Source organism: Schistocerca nitens, chromosome 1, assembly GCF_023898315.1.
Source record: "Schistocerca nitens isolate TAMUIC-IGC-003100 chromosome 1, iqSchNite1.1, whole genome shotgun sequence".
Classification (NCBI taxonomy): Eukaryota; Metazoa; Arthropoda; class Insecta; order Orthoptera; family Acrididae; genus Schistocerca; species Schistocerca nitens.
Genome location: NC_064614.1, coordinates 659,242,224 through 659,259,911, shown reverse-complemented (window position 1 = coordinate 659,259,911; position 17,688 = coordinate 659,242,224). Strand labels below are relative to the sequence as shown.

The 17,688-nt window shown below is 45.0% G+C and overlaps 1 protein-coding gene across 3 annotated transcripts in view; it reads right to left on the bottom strand.

Annotated features, from left to right (window-relative positions):
• Positions 1-17,688, bottom strand: part of LOC126258990 (leukocyte tyrosine kinase receptor-like) — a 717,375-nt gene that overhangs the window by 258,447 nt on the left and 441,240 nt on the right. For all 3 annotated transcript variants that reach the window (XM_049955685.1, XM_049955687.1, XM_049955688.1), the window contains exons 7-8: positions 17,489-17,652; positions 7,292-7,386 (exon numbers count right to left, since the gene is read on the bottom strand). In XM_049955685.1, coding sequence (XP_049811642.1) covers positions 7,292-7,386; positions 17,489-17,652 — 259 coding nt within the window. The remainder of the gene's footprint in view (positions 1-7,291; positions 7,387-17,488; positions 17,653-17,688) is intronic.

Sequence of the window (17,688 nt, the reverse complement as noted above, 5' to 3'; positions counted from 1 at the left end):
AGCAAAGGGAACACAGATAGTCTTATTTATATCATGATGTGGTCACACATTAAAAAAAATATTGAATTACAATTCAACAGCCTGTACCCATAAATGAGGGCAAGCATTGTCTTAGAGATACAAAGAATGATAGTGCGCCTCTGTAGGTGAGTGGCCAATGTAAATTGCTCCATGCAAAGGACCCGGGTTCGATTCCGGGTACTACCAAGGAGTTAGGAGGGCTGGTACTGAGTGCACCCAGCCTTGAGATGCCACATAACGAACTACTTGACTGAGAAATAACGGCCCCAAGATCTGGAAAGTCGACACAGCGGTCGACAGAGTGGTGTGCTGAGCCCATACCACATCCACACGACGCCACATGGTACAGAATGGCACAGCGGCCGGTCGACACGCCTTGTGCCTTCTGGGCATGAACGAGGAACTCGCACAAAGAATGATGTAGATAATTAACCATACGGGGTGTGCAAATATTGTAATCATTGGTACTTTAATATGTACCCACTTAGTGAGTTAGTTGCCTTTTTTCTCGGCGTCAAGCTATGTTCCTGCAAACACGTCACATAATTTACTACATGATGTTTTCTGAACGGTCGTAATTGCACCACCAAGTGGACGACAATCGTTTTACGTCAGACTTGCCACCCAGGGAAAATAAGAATTAATGGCTGGCTTTTGCCGTATATACTTGGAGGTACTAACAAATCTAAAAACATATTACTCCTGATAGCTATAATTGGTAGTCTGCAAATGAAGTAAATACTGATGCGATGTTGTTCGGTACACTGTCACCAATAAAAATATCTACGTACCCCTAACACTCTGCTGGCCTCTTATGCTTAGCTGAAGACAGACATATTTGACGTAGCAGTGGTGTGTAAATAAATAAAAATCATGCTGCCCCTAGCTGAGAATTTAAAGTGGAAATTAACAGGAATTACTACTCACAATCAGAGAAATCAGGCGTGTATTTGAACTCAGTATCTGCAAACTAAGCAAATTTTCTGAGGCAACTCAATAAAGTTATTGAAGAGGCGTATACAATAATGTACGAGGGCCGTTCAGAAAGTAACCTCCGGTTGATTTAAAAAAATACACCAAGTTAAATAAAAATATTTTAATATATACATCTTACAACTACATCTTTGCACTATTTTTCTACATAGTCTCCATAGCGATTGAGGCACTTATCGTATCTCTTCACAAGCTTTGAAATTCCTTCTGCATAAAAATCACCCGCTTGTGCCTGGAGCCAGCCTGTGACCGCATCTTTGAGCTCTTCGTCGTCATCAAACCGCTGTGACCCGAGCCATTTCTTCAAATGCATGAAGAGGTGATAATCACTTGGCGCCAGGTCTGGGCTGTAAGGTGGATGGTTGATAACGTCCCACTTGAAGGACTCAAGAAGGGCCGTTGTTCTGCGAGCAGAGTGAGGACGGGCGTTATCGTGCAAAAAAACGATACCGGAAGTCAGCATACCACGGCGTTTGTTCTGTATAGCCCGTCGTAACTTTTTTATTGTTTCACAGTACACGTCTTGATTAATGGTCGTACCACGTTCCATGAATTCAACCAACAACACCCCTTTGGCATCCCAAAACACCGTTGCCATCAATTTTCTGGCAGAAAAATCTTGCGAGGCTTTTCTTGGTTTGGTAGGCGAATTTGAATGTGCCCACATCTTTGATTGTTCTTTTGTCTCAGGGTTCACGTACTTAATCCAGGTTTCGTCACCGGTCACGATTCTGTTTAACAATGGTTCTCCTTCGTCCTCATAACGTGACAGAAAGTCTAATGCAGAGGCCATTCTTTGAGTTTTGTGGTGGTCGGTAAGAATTTTGGGCACCCATCGTGCACAGAACTTACGGTAACCCAATCTTGCTGTCACTATCTCGTACAAGAGAGTCTTAGAAATCTGTGGAAAACCAGTAGACAACTCCGACATTGAGAAACGTCGATTTTCACGAACTTTTGCATCAACTGTCTGAACGAGTTCGTCAGTCACCAATGATGGTCTACCACTCCTCTCTTCATCATGAACGTTTTCTCGTCCACTTTTAAATAAACGTACCCATTCACGGACAACTCCTTCACTCATAACTCTTGGTCCGTACACGTCACAAAGCTCACGATGAATAGCTGCTGCAGAATATCCTTTGGCTGTAAAAAACCTTATGACAGCACGCACTTCACATTTGGCGGGGTTTTCTATTGCAGCACACATGTCAAACTGCCACAAAAACTAAACTAGCGCAGGTACGACGTTCATTCGACCACGGCTTGATGCCGACTGACCTGCTGAGTGCGTGAACGCACAGATGGCGTCGCTACTCCCCCCACAACCCGCACTGTGACCAATCGGAGGTTACTTTCTGAACCGCCCTCGTAGATAACTGATGCAGTCGGAACTGTCACATAAGTACTTCAATAAAGAGCGGTGTTGTTTTACTATAGTTTGATGCAGCTCCGCGCAACTGCTTAGTGAACAGACAGACAGAACTTAATACGTCATTCTTGACGAGACGAAATCAGCAGCTGTAAAACTAACTTGCAGAGCATCGGAAGGGAATTATAGGGCCATTACTGTTTACGATACATATAAATGATCTACTGGAAAACGTCAGAAGCGTCGTGAGAACGATATTGTTTAGAAGAAAGTCGCCATATCACAAAACTGAAACGAAATGCAGGAAGACCAACAGATGTTCGACATTACACTATTGGCAATTAATCAATGGAAATAGAGAAGTTGCAAAATATTTAGGATAGAATACCTTGGAATAACCATTCGGAGGGACCTAAAATGCACACATCAAAAAATGTTTTGCATCATCTCGGTTCCGAGAGTTCCAGAACCTTTACAGAAAATTGGAATAGAGGTCAACATAAACATCATTTCCGCCCTTTTTATTGTTCATGACAAACTACACACTGCATGTTGTACCACCATACAGCGAGACCTTCAGAGGTGGTGGTCCAGATTGCTTTACACACCGGTACCTCTAATACCCAGTAGCACGTCCTCTTGCTTTGATGGGCCTGTATTCGTCGTGGCATACTATTCACAAGTTCATCAAGGCACAGTTGATCCAGATTGTCCCACTCTTCAACGGTGAATCGGCGTAGATCTCTCAGAGTAGTTGGTGGGTCCGTCGTCCATAAATAGCCCTTTTCAATGTATCCCAGGCATGTTCGATAGGATTCATGTCTGGAGAACATGCGTGTCACTCTAGTCGAGCGATGTCGTTATCCTGAAGGAAGTCGTTCACAAGATGTGCACGATGGGGGCGCGAATTGTCGTCCAATATGCCTCGCCAATACGCTGCCGATATGGTTGCAGTATGGGTCGGAGGATGGTATTCACGTATCGAACAGCCGTTACTGCGCCTTCCATGACCACCAGCAGCTTACGTCGGCCCCACATAGTGCCACCCCAAAACAGCAGGGAACTTCCACCTTGCTGCATTCGCTGGACGGTGTGTCTAAGGTTTTCAGCCTGACCGGGTTTCCTCCAAACACGTCTCCGACGATTGTCTGGTTGAAGGCATATGCGACGCTCGTCGGTGAAGAGAACGTGACGCAAATCCTAAGCGGTCCATTCGGCTTGTTGGTGGACTCATCTGTACCGCGCTCCATGGTGTCGTAGTCGCAAAGTCGAACCTTGCCATGGAGGTCGGGAGTGGAGTTGCGCAACATGCAGCCTATTGCGCACAGTTTGAGTCGTAACACGACGTCCTATGGCTGCACGAAAAGCTTTATTCAACATGGTGGTGTTGCTGTCAGGGTTCCTCCGAGCCATAATCCGAAGGTAGCGGACATCCACTCCCGTAGTAGCCCTTGGGCAGCCTGAGTGAGGCATCTCATCGACAGTTCCTGTATCTCTGTATCTCGTCCATGTCCTAACAACACCGCTTTGCTTCACTCCGAGATGCCTGGACACTTATCTTGTTGAGAGCCCTTGCCGGCCGCTGTGGCCGAGCGGTTCTAGGCCCTTCGGTCCGGAACCGCGTGACTGCTACGGTCGCAGGTTCGAATCCTGCCTCGGGCATGGATATGGGGTGATGTCCTTAGGTTAGTTAGGTTTAAGTAGTTCTAAGTTCTAGGGGACTGATGTTAAGTCCCATAGTGTTCAGAGCCATTTGAACCATTTGAGAGCTCTTCCTGGCAGAAAATAAGAGGCGGACGCGACCGAACCGCAGTATTGACCGTCTAGGCATGTTTGAACTACAGACAACACGAGCCGTGTACCTCCTTCCTTGTGGAATGATTGTAACTGATCGGCTGTCGGATCCCCTCTTGTCCGTAGCTCGTGGTCGCGCGGTAGCGTTCTCGCTTCCCGCGCCCGGGTTCCCGGGTTCGATTCCCGGCGGGGTCAGGGATTTTCTCTGCCTCGTGATGACTGGGTGTTGTGTGATGTCCTTAGGTTAGTTAGGTTTAAGTAGTTCTAAGTTCTAGGGGACTGATGACCATAGATGTTAAGTCCCATAGTGCTCAGAGCCATTTGAACCAGCCATTTGGACCCCCTCCGTCTAATAGGCGCTGCTCATGCATGTTTGTTTACATCTTTGGGCGGGTATAGCTACGGTCGCAGGTTCGAATCCTGCCTCAGGCATGGATGTGTGTGATGTCCTTAGGTTAGTTAGGTTTAAGTAGTTCTAAGTTCTAGGGGACTAATGACCACGGCAGTTGAGTCCCATAGTGCTCAGAGCCATTTGAACCATTTTTTTGGGCGGGTATAGTGACATATCTGAACAGCCAAAGGGACTGTGTCTGTGATACTATATCCACAGTCAACGGCTTCGGGAGTTCTGGGAACCGGTGTGATGCAAAACTTTTTTGATGTGTGTAGATTTACATTACGTTACTAGTTGTAGGAAAAGTAGACGTCAGGATGAAATTAACTGGAAGAATTCTGAAAAAAGAAGTTGCTTATAAAACGCTCGTTCGGCAGATTATTGAGTAATGATATCCTTACCAGGTAGGATTAAAAAATGAAACTCTAGAAACAAAAAGACAGGCATCGAGAGTTGAAGATAAATTTACTGTTAAGAATCCATGAAAATATTTTTATGAAGATTCAGGTGGCATATCATTTCACCCCGCGTACATTTCACTAAATGACCACGATGAGAAAATCACAGATATTAGCACTCACATTGCGGCTTATCGATTGGCGTTGTTCCCCCCCACCAGTCGCGAATGGATCAGGAAAGCAGGTAAAGCATAATGGTACGAGAAATCCCCAAATGCGCCCTCCCCCCCCCTCCCCCCCGCTCCCCGTCACTAACCATTTGCCGTTGTGAGATTTGCTAAAAGCACGTGGATCCAAAAGCACAACTACGGTACGACGCATTTTATAAAAAGAACGTAGAAGATTTGTTCTTCATTTACAAACAGTCGGTAATAGAACATAACACAGATGCGAGTGAGTAGAAATCGGTTGGATATGGTTATAGAATCAACAAAGAACTCAACAACTCTTTTTTTTAAAAAAAAAGGAATATGGAAACAGAGAACGTATTATTCATAGGAAATGCTATAGAACAGGTAGCAAATTCCTGTTTACATGTAAACTATCAGTTGAGCTTCCTCTCTGGCTGCTGAAAGCGAGATTAAAGTCTATGGCGCACATAGCTCCCTGGTGACCCGAAAGTTAAAAAAAAATGTTCAAATGTGTGTGAAATCTTATGGGACTTAACTGCTAGGGTCATCAGTCCCTAAGCTTACACACTACTTAACCTAAATTATCCTAAGGACAAACACACATACCCATGCCCGAGGGAGGACTCGAACGTCCGCCGGGACCAGCCGCACAGTCCATGACTGCAGCGTCTTAGAGCGCTCGGCTAATCCCGCGCGGCCCCGAAAGTTAAATGCTATGAGGGGTGACAGACAATCTAAAAACTTAGTAACAACAAACTTACTGGAAAATCAGCGATCTTTAAGCAGGAATACAACAAAATAATTGAGGACATACAATAAAGTGAGCGGAACATTTAAATAATTAGGGCAATAGTTAGTCTCGTAATTCGTGTAAAGTCAGGGAGGAATGTAGAGCATGGAAAGAAATAATACAGAAAAATCTGAAATTGCTGCTCATTATGTTCTGTCATACGTGAGATACTATCAAAACACGAAGGGATGCCACAAACGTTTGTAACAGAGTTAATAAATCGCTTGACAGCTGAGTAGGGCAAACAATGATTCCTGTTAAATTTCATGGGCAAGTAGGTTATGAAGTAGGAAGTTCATTGACTTTACCTTCCACGATCACGCCACTTTGCTATACGAGAATGTAAAGGTTTAGGAGCTCGGAAATCTTTTTTGGAAAGAGCAGATTCGTAGATCGAGAGGTCCGAATCGAATCGGGAAAAAAAAATATATTTTTTGATCTTAGGCGACTTAACTGCTAAGGTCATCAGTCCCTAAGCTTACACACTACTTAATCTAAATTATCCTAAGGACAAACTCACACACCCATGCCCGAGGGAGCACTCGAACGTCCGCCGGGACCAGCCGCACAGTCCATGACTGCAGCGCCCTAGACCGCTCAGCTAATCCCACGCGGCAGGAAAAAATAAGTTTATGACATTACTTGCATAAAAGAAGGGATCGGTTGACAGGACACATTCAGAGGCATCAAGGAATCATTAATCTGGTAACGGAGAGAATTGTGGGGGGATAAAAACTTAGAGGGAGACCAAAGCTCGATTACAGTAAGCACGTTTAAATAGATATTGTTTGCAGTAATTATGCAGAAATGAAGAGACTTGCACAGGATAAATTAGCGTGAAGTGCTTCATCAAACCAGTGTTCGGACTGAAGGCCACAACAACAACAACAACAACAACAACAACTCTCCCTTGGAGTACGCTGCTGTTTTCTCTCTATAAAGGATGACACGTTGTATACTGTTTGCTGGGAACTCTTCAGCCTAATCCAAAAGTTCATTTGATGTTCCGTGAGTTCGTATTTTGTTGAGCTGAGCTGATATTTATACATCACCGCTTTCTTTAAGTTCTCACTGAAATATTTCGTAATTCATGATTTTATTTTATTTTTTTTCAAACTGAACAGCCTAAATACAGATAGTAACGAACAAATGTGCAGAGCGCTCTCGTATGACCGCCTTGAAGCCGTATGACGGTTTTCTACCCATCATTAATCGATATGGATGCCAGATGGAAGCACAGATGTAAGGATACGAATCATAAACAGAAGTTATTTATCGTCAAAATTGGGGGGGGGGGGTGAGAGGGGGAGAAAGTGGAAAGAGTAGAATGGTACTTACCAAGGCCAAAGCACTCTGGGCTCATGGAGAAGTCATCGATGGCCACATCTCCTCGGGGGCTGTACCCGCGTTTCGCCTCGAAACGAAACCGATACCTGTTGACGAAAAGACACGACTTTAAGTATGATATGTGCACCGCAAGTGGTACGTTACTTGCTCACCTTAAACCTTAACAGGTTGTTTTTAACCTCTTGTTTGCTTCTTTTGCTGTCCATCTAGTCGTTGTCATGACTCCACTGTTAATTTCCAATAATTTTCCTTTCAGTATTTTGAGTATACATGATATTCATGTAATTTACTTGATTTAAGTACTGGTAGTAAAAAGATAGTTATCTTAAACAAATAATTATAACTCTAATTCCTCTAATTTTTTATCAGTTTACGGAATGGCTTAGAATACTGATAATAGCTTTGGCGATCGGCTACTATAAACAGCTAAAGAAAAGTTTTGCAACAGCACACAACATGCATAGCGCTATTTTTGTATAAATAATCTTTTAACAGGAACAAACCGCTCCCTATAGCAACTTCTGTAATGGAGTAAAATTAAAGCTGCAATCCCATTGTCTACAATCACGGACGGGACAGTGCGGTTTGTGTACATTGTCAACGTGCCTCGAAGAATCATTCCAAGCTGAGGTCGTTCTCGTGTTGTCATTATGCGGCAATAAGGGTTGTTAGCGTGGGGCTTTGATGGTTGCATAGGCGTACACCACGACGCCATTCAAACATTCAACAGAATTATGAAAAAATGTTTTAACTTAATAAGCAATATCCTTGGTAACATATGTAATGCATCACTGGCACAGAAAGTTTCTACGGACAGGATAAATTAAGCAACTGTTAAGCTTCATTATAAGAAAGGCCTTAAAACAGATTTAAATAATTATCGTTCAGTTTCCTTACTGACAGTTTTGCCAAACTATTCCGAAAAGTAATGTACGGTACTCAAGAGAAGTCTCCTCAGACTTAAGTAGAAACAATTTACTTAAACTATCACTGTTTGGATTCCAGAAGGGTTACACAATTGAGAATACTATTTATACATTCACCCGCAAAATACGGTATCACAAATTTGGTATTGACCTGTGTAGGTGATGTACTCTCTTAGAAAAAATTAAGTTCTATGGAATTGATGGTTTCATACTCAACTTAGTTTGACTCACACTTAGCAAACAGAATGTAAAAGTTGTACTGAATGATTCAGACAATATTGGGACAAACCACAAAGGGAGTCCACATGGTTAAATTTTGGGTCCATTCCTATTCCCTACATATGTGTGAATGACTTTCCATTTAACATTCAACAAGCAGAACTGGTACATTTTGCGGACGATACTAGTGTTATATTAAATCCTGTTAGAGAGGAAGCAACACATGGACTGAAACTTCCTGGTAGATTAAAACTGTGTGTCGGACCGAGACTCGAACTCGGGACCTTTGCCTTGTGCGGGCAAGTGGTCTACCCGACTTCGAGTCTCGGTCGTGCACACAATTTTAATCTGCCAGGACGTTTCAAAATCAGTGCACATTCCGCTGCAGCGTGTATATTTCATTCTGGAAACAGAAGGATTGTTAACGGTGTTTTACAAAAGTTCTGAAGAAACAGACTATACTCAGTTCTGTACAACAAATAGAGTCATATCAACAACTGATGTAGCACATGAACAGGAGTTAGTAAACAGGATAGGATGTTCCAAATTTTTAGGTGTACATGTAAATAAAAATTTGAACTGAAGGGAAGAGGGAGATCAATTTTCAGCAACAAAAATTTTTGATCATTTTCCCAATACCATAAAATGTCTGTCAGGTAGCAAAAACAAGTTCTAAATCGAACCTAAAATCATTTCTTCTGGACAACTCCTTCTATTCGATGGACGAATGTCTATTTAAATATTGGTAGCTTGTAAAAAAACTAGTTTTTCAATGTAGTAGCTTGAATAGGACTAAAAAATAATGTGTTCATTAATGTTAACACTAATCATGTATACCTGTAAAATGACTCGTTTCACGCTATTTAGATAAAACAGTTGTTCAAATCATATATGGAACATGTAAGTAGCTGATTATTAACCGCTACTGTGAGACACAAAACACTCAAGACCCGCCACGTAGTGGTCACTCGTGGTCAGCAGCGCTAGCTGATGACTCGTACTTGCATATGGCTTGTAGGTTCCCTGAGATCAGTGCGGCAGAACTGCGTGCTGCCATTATGGAGGCAACTGGGAGAGCTGTGTCGACACAGACAGTACTCAAACGCCTCCAGACCATCAAATTGGCCTCGAGGAGTTCACTAAGAACAAAAGTACAACCCACAAAACTCCAAACTATGAACTGTGATATATGGAGAAGGTAGAAAGCGAACTCCTAGAACTGAACGTGGGTCAATGGCGTCGGGTCCTTTGAATTATGAGTGTAGGATTTGCCCCACAGTTGACGATCGTTGTAGAACACTGTAGAGGCGGCTAGGTATCAAACAAGCCTCAGGCATGCATTGCCCACTGGCTCAGAAGAGATATGGTTCAAGTCGTATCTTGGGGCGGTGCAGTGTGCGGACGTCGTACGCCGTTAAGCATCTAATCGCTTTGGGGTTTGGGGGAGGTAATTTGGGAGCTGAACAGTGTCGGAACAGGATCCTTCAACCGACTATCCAGCCCTGCATTCAACATTTCACCGATAGGTTCCTTTTCCAAGTCAGCAAGCCAGTAACACAATGCGCACACCTCGTAACACCTTCCTCCAGGATGCAGGAATCATCAGTAATGAATGGACAGCTTGACTCCTGACATGAACCCGACAGTGCATGCTTCTGTTCAGTCTGAACTTGCAGTGTGTCGTCGCACACTTCACAGAAGTTCTGCTGTATACCTTGTGGGGCTACCATTTCTGGAGAACGTCAGAATGATTCTCACTGTACTTTGTTTTTTAGCGTCAGTTGGCTCCGTGTACGAAAACGCATGGGTTTATCCGTCAATCAAGCAAGTAAATACTTGCCGTGCATTGTGGAATTATAGGGACCAGCAAATGGGACAGAGACAAGCCAACTTTCTGCCGTCCCCTCTTATTAATATCGAGTGGAAAATTTCTTCGTAAGACTAGAGAGATTAAAAGAGGGTGAAAGAGCGTGTTTGCGCAACCAACTCTCTGGCGCCAGGCTGGCCGAGAATTCTAGAACCTGTTAGAAAATATCCTGTTGTCAAACTCGCGTCGGATCATACAGTAGTAGTAGAGGATTTTGTGGGCGCACGACAGCAAGGTCTTCAGCGCCCGCTCAGTAACAGATTGAAACGGGTGTAAAGAAAAGACTCATAATAGTAAGATAAAACAGAATGTAAAACACAAGTAACAAGGTTGAAAAAATATGTGCCTACCCACACCGAAGTCTGGGACGAAGCATGTCGTCAGCAGTAAAACATGGACAACACAGGAAGAAAGAGGTTGAGGGAGCTAAAACGATATAGCACATGGAAGTGGCTGGCTGACCGCAAGGAAAAAAGGGAGGGGTCAGCCACTCTGCAATACACTAAAACCTCCAGCCTAAAAGTTTAGGCCAGAGTCCAGACACATCACAAAACTTGAAAACCATAGACACACACGTCTCATCGTTAGCTAAAACACAGGGCAGGTCCCCATCAACTTGTGCTTCTGCCCTTGCATCACGGTATAAAATGCAGTCTGTTAAAATGTGCCGGACAGAGATGTGCACACCACAAGCATCACAAAACGGGGGATCCTCTCGCCGTAATAGAAAGCTATGTGTGAGAGGACAGTGCCCGATCCGAAGACGTGTGAGGGCCCCTCTTCCCGCCTGAGCAACCGGCAGGAGGAACGCCACGCCGAGTTGCTGACTTCACCAACCGCAGTTTATTGGCCGTCACCGCCAGCCATTGTTCCTCCCACAACTCCATGCACTTATTGTGGAGTGCAGAAATGACAGACTGCAAGGGAAGAGGACACTGGACCACATCCTGCTCTCTGCAGACCTCCTCGGCAGCCCGATCGGACTGTTCATTGCCCCACATTCCTACACGATCAGGTACCCAGCAGAAGGACACCTCCCTACCCCGCCGTTGGAGCAGGTAGAGTTGGTCATATATCAGCTGGACCATCTCCTCAGTTGGGAACAGATTCTGCAATGATTGTAAGGCACTAAGAGAATCGGAGCAGAGGAGAAATCGACTGCCCCGAACACAATTCATCAACTCCAGTGCCTTCAGGATCGCTTGGAGCTTCTCTGCGAATACGGTATATTCATCAGGGAGGCGAATCCGGGTAACATGATCAGGGAACACTACAGAACAGCCACGGAAATTCTTCTGTTTTGAGCCATCAGTGTAAACGACAGTAAAATCGTGATGCACATCTAAAATGTTAAAAAACAGAGATTGAAATGTAAAATCTGGTGTACTACCTAAGAACTCTTCCCCTTCCTCTAGTTGATCGCAGACGATTCCGGGCGTCTGATGAGAATTATTCATTCTGCGCCGCCTTTTGTGGTACCAAGTGAGGAACGTACATTGTTAGAGGGCAGTGAGATACTTAACTGGAGTCTGGCGTCTTGCCACAGTCAGGCCAGCCACCAAGTCAGCCGCTAAAGGATTTGTCTTTCCAACTCGCTTTAGACCACGTACAAAGGACGCGCAGTTATCGGTTGTTGTCATGGAGAGACGTCACTTGGAGTGCCGTAGTCGGAATGGCTTACAGAGCCTTCATGTGGACGTGACCGTGTCTCCTGTGACGAATTGGTGCTACCTATGCCGAGGGCTTGACATCCGTTTCTTAATTCAGGGCTGAGGCCGAGAATCGCTTGTTCTCTACCTGTAGTGTAAGATGCAAGTACATTATAACTGGAAGTTAGGATAAGAGAGTTCTTATTTGTTGAACTTATGCAGTTGTTTTTGCTATAGATTATTGCTGCGCTCAATCCTGTCTACTGAAGTGGGGCGGGAGGAGAAGGGAGGGGGGGGGGGGGAATCAAACATCAAACAATAAGCAGAGGAAGACATCGGTTTTAATGAAACGATCCAGCCACCAATTGGCAGGTACTGTTTCAACGGAGTGCTACTCCTGCAAAGTATGCAGGGCCTGTGAAGTTTGGAAGGTAGGAGCAAGTAAAGCTCTGCGGGTAGGTTGTGAGGCATGTTTGGATAGCTCAGTCGGTAGAGCACTTGCCCCCGATAGGCAAAAGTGCTAGGTTTGGGTTTCAGTCCGGTACACAGTTGTCAGGAAGTTTCAATTCAGCGCTCACAACGCTGCAGAGAGAAATTTCATTTCTCGAACGATGCTAATCAGTCCGAATAATCTGCTGTTCCAGGCACATTGAGGTGACGGAAGTCATGGAATAGTGATATGCACATATACAGATGGCGGTAGTAACAGGTACACAGGGTGTAGAACTGCCATTTGTATTCAGGTGATTAGCGTATTTAAAAGGTATTCGAAGTTTTTATGGCCGCACGACGGAAATTAACAGACTCTGAATGCGGAATGGTAGATGAAGCTAGACCCATGGGACATTCCGTTTCGGAAATCGTTAGGGAATTCGAGCTCCACCTTGTCAAGAGTATGCCGAAAATACCAAATTTCAGGCATTACTTCTCACAAAGGGCATTGCAGTGGCTGACGGCCTTCATTTAACGACCGAGAGCAGCGGCGTTTGCGTACAGTTGTCAGTGCTAACTAACAAGCAGCATTGCGTGAAATAAGGCAGAAATCAGTGTGGTACGTACAACGTACGTGTCCGTTAGGCGTTATTGGGCTATGACAGCAGACGACCGACGTGAGTGCCTCTGCTAACAGCACGGCATCGCCTGCAGCGCCTCTCCTGGGTTAGTGACCATGTCGCTTGGACCCTGGACGTTTGGAAAATCATGGCCTGGTTAGATGAGTCCCGATTTCAGTTTGTAAGAGCTGACGATAGGTTTGCAGTGTGACACAGACCCCATGGAGCCTTGACTCCCAGTTGCCAACAAGACACTGTGCAAGCTGGTGGTGGCTCTATAATGGCGTTTATATAGAATGAAAGAGTCCTCCGGGCCAACTGCACCAATTATTGACTGCAAAAATTTACGTTCGACTCCTTGGAGACCGTTTTTAGCCATTCATGGCCTTCATGTGCCCAAAATATTATGGAATATTTATGGCTGACAATGCGCCATGTCACGGGGTCACAATTGTTCGTGATTGGTTTGAAGAATATTGTGGGCAACTCGAGCCAGTGATTTGGCCAACCAGATCACCTGACATGAATTCCATCGAACGTTTATGGGACACAATCAAAAGGTCAGTTCGTGCACACAATCCTGCACCGGCAACACTTTCGCAATTATGGACGGCTATAGAGGCAGTATGGCTCAATATTTCAGCAGGGGACTTCCAACGACTTGTTGCGTCCATGGTATGTCGAGTTGCTGGACTACGCTGGGCAAAGGGAGGTCCGACACGGTATTATGGAGTATGCCACGGTTGATGTCACCTCAATGTAGTACTATATGTGACTAAGTTAGTGTAATTCAGCGGCCAGTCGAGGTGGTACACAGTGTCTGGTGTTCGTCAAACAAGGACCGTATGCATGTAGTCCTCTGAGCCTGGCTGTTATCTTGGAAGAAAGGAGTTCCTACGGCATATAATCATCCTGGAGAGGTAGAAGAACAACTGTGCACCGAGAATGTTAAAATAATATATCCTGGTTCGTATTCACCGCAATCTGACTGGCTCCTGGTACGAAAGACACACCCGAATATCACTGACACACCGGTGGTCTGAAGTGCGCCTCCGCACACTGCTGGTTAAACGTCTCCTTGGGCCATCGGTGCATTAGATGTCGTGCGTCATATAAAAAGAGGCAAAATCACGACTCGTCCGACCACAATACACGCCTCCAGTTAGTAAACGTGCAGTTTTCAGTGCTGCTTGGTGCACTGAAGACAAGCAGCTTCGTATGCCGCTGTAAGCAAAGGCCTGTCATAGTATCCAACTCCAGAAGTCCATTGTATGCAGATCTGTTCACAGTGTTCACTGGGAAACTGCTTGAGATGTACCCTGCATTCACTGATAGCAGTAATTCCTGTCAGGTTTGGAACCGGTTGTCATTGACAACGGGGATACTCGTCGGTGGTGTCTTTCAGTTAGGATCTCTAAACGACCACGCTCCTTACGCCTGGTACGAATTCTGCATCTACAGCACTCCAAAGCAATCGGTGTACTCTTTGGAGGATGTGACTAATATTATTTCCATGAAATTAATTCGCAGCTGCGAATATGGACAACCATCAGTTGTATAATGGAATGATGAGAATGAAAATTTGTTCCGGACCGGGACTCGAACCAGGATTTTCCACTTATCGCTAGCTTTCGCCTTGCCATTTATCTACCCGAACATGACTCACGACCTGAGCCAAACTTCCATATGTCGTCAACCGTGTATCTACTACCTGTAATCGTACATCCACTATGTATATTTCAGTAAAGGGGAGATATTTTTACGTGAAAGTCGCCTGCCCGGTATCGGCAGATAAATACGATACTGCAGTGCCTGTTTTACTCCAACTTACGATGCAATGCGCGTCCAAAGGAACACTGCATCGTAATTTGGTATAACACAGGCACTTTAGTATCGTATTTATCCTCCAACACCGGTCAAATGACTTTCACGTAAAAATGTCCCCCCTGTGCGGGAATATAGGTAATGAATGTAAGAGAGCAGGTTGAAGAATTAATGTTTAACGACATATGGAAGTTTGTGTGTCTGTGAATCGTGTTCGGGTAGCCTAATCCTAAGGTGACCACTCGCAATAAGCGGGAAATCCGGGTTCGAGACCCGGTTGTGCACAAATTTTCATTGTCGTCATTCCATTACAAAACTGATTTTTGTTCATATTTGCAACTGCCAATTAATTTCTTGTAGCCCATAAAGGCTTTTGTAGCTGCAGTGCCTGTTCCTTCGTACATACATACATGTCCGAAGGAGCACTTGGCCGTAATTTGGAAAACATAGGCATTGCAATATCGTATTGTAGTACCATTATTTCTAGTGATCTTAGTGTCGTCAGCAGGCGTTGCTGTGGTCCACGCCTTTTCAATTAGGTGGATGAGGCTACCTGTCGTGATCTCCCAGCTAACTTTATTTTTCCTTGTCCCCGGATTTCTGAAAGTACGAGGGCTATTTTCTTTTCAAGGTGCATTGGTCGCGAAATCGATATGGAACCCACAGTGCGAATCAAAAATGTTTTGTTTGCAACATTTAGCTACACCTTCCAGCCACTTCTTTACATAGTCGCCGCTCTAATTTAGACATTTGTCATAGCATTTCCAATACCCTTGTTATAAAAAAAACCACCGCCTGCGTTTTTCGCCCAATTCTCTACGCTGGTCTGCAGCTCCATGTCTGTGCCAAAATGCTGTCCTTATGGCCAGCGGTTCATATGAACAAAGAGATGAAAACGAGAGGGAGCCAAAAGTCCGGGCTGTATGGAGAGCGATCACTTCCCATAAAAAATGCTGCAGGAACGACTTTGCTGCAGCTGCAGTGTGCAGCCGAGCATTGTCATGAAGAAGGATAGTGCCCGATGACCTTCGCTTTTTTTGAACTGCTGTTCGTAGACAATTTTCTCGAATCACATGGTTCACTCGCCGAACAAGACCATCGGTTGACACTCTCTTCATTCCCCGACCGCCTGTATCATGAACGTCTGTACGTCCTACTTCAAAGTTCCCGCACCTCTGTTGCACTTTGCTGTCACTTATGAAAGTTACATTATGTGGATTGCATGGAACTCAGGCGGAACCTCTCAACATACACAAATCGAATGACAGCAAACACTTCTCACTCGGCGACAGAATCCATTGATGTATGCATTTTTACGTGCTCACTGTGCGCTTAGAACTGAAAGTCTGATGTGACGCTATTGACGGGCATACTAGAGACACTGGGCAACACACTCACACAAAGCGTCTTGTGGTTTTAATTTCGCGACCTGTCGGACCTTGGAAAAAAAGTCTCGTAGTTTTCTCGCACTCTGCGCATCTACATCTGCATCTACATACATACTCCGCAATGCACCAAACGGTGCGTGGCGGAGGGTACCTCGTACCACAACTAGCATATTCTCTCCCTGTTGCACTCCCAAACAGAAAGAGGGAAAAATGACTGCCTATATGCCTCTGTACGAGCCATAATCTCTCTTATCTTATCTTTGTGGTCTTTCCGCGAAATGTAAGTTGGCGGCAGTAAAATTGTACTGCAGTCAGCGTCAAATGCTGGTTCTCTAAATTTCCTCTGTAGCAGCTTCACGAAAAGAACGCCTCCTTTCCTCTAGAGACTCCCACCCGAGTTCCTGAAGCATTTCCGTAACACTCGCGTTATGATCAAACCTACCAGTAACAAATCTAGCAGCCTGCCTCTGAATTGCTTCTATGTCTTCCCTCAATCCGACCTGAAAGGGATCCAAACCGCTCGAGCAGTACTCAAGAATAGGTCGTATTAGTGTTTTATAAGCGGTCTCCTTTACAGATGAACCACATCTTCCCAAAATTCTACCAATGAACCAAAAACGACTATCCGCCTTCCCCACAACTGCTATTACATGCTTGTCCCACGTCATATCGCTCTGCAATATTACGCCCAAATATTTAATCGACGTGACTGTGTCAAGCGCTACACTACTAATGGAGTATTCATACACTACAGGATTCTTTTTCCTATTCATCTGCATTAATTTACTTGTATCTATATTTAGAGTTAGCTGCCACTCTTTACACCAATCACAAATCCTGTCCAAGTCGTCTTGTATCCTCCTACAGTCACTCAACGACGACACCTTCCCGTACACCACAGCATCATCAGCAAACAGCCGCACATTGCTATCCACCCTATCCAAAAGATCATTTATGTAGATAGAAAACAACAGCGGCCATGCCACACTTCCCTGGGGCACTCCAGATGATACCCTCACCTCCGATGAACACTCACCATCGAGGACAACGTACTGGGTTCTATTACTTAAGAAGTCTTCGAGCCACTCACATACTTGGGAACCAATCCCATATGCTCGTACCTGAGTTAGGAGTCTGCATCCAAATGAAACGTGCTCTTCTCGCCTCGGATACAGGCTAATCACAGCAGTTGCTACGAAATGGACACTTTTTATGTGCGAAAGTGCGCGCGCGCTTGTGCGTGCGTGCGTGCTGGAGGCTGACCTCTCCGTGATGTTGGGCAGCTGCGCGACGATGCGCCACCACCGGTCGCCGTGGTCGCCGAACGAGCGCGACAGGATGCGCGCGCTCTGCTTCTTGTCCATCTCGGTCGCGTACAGCTCCAGAGAACCGCTGTGCGGCCCGAACTGGTGGAAGTGGAAACGCACCTGAAAAAAGGCACAGAATACAGCAATGAATCACCA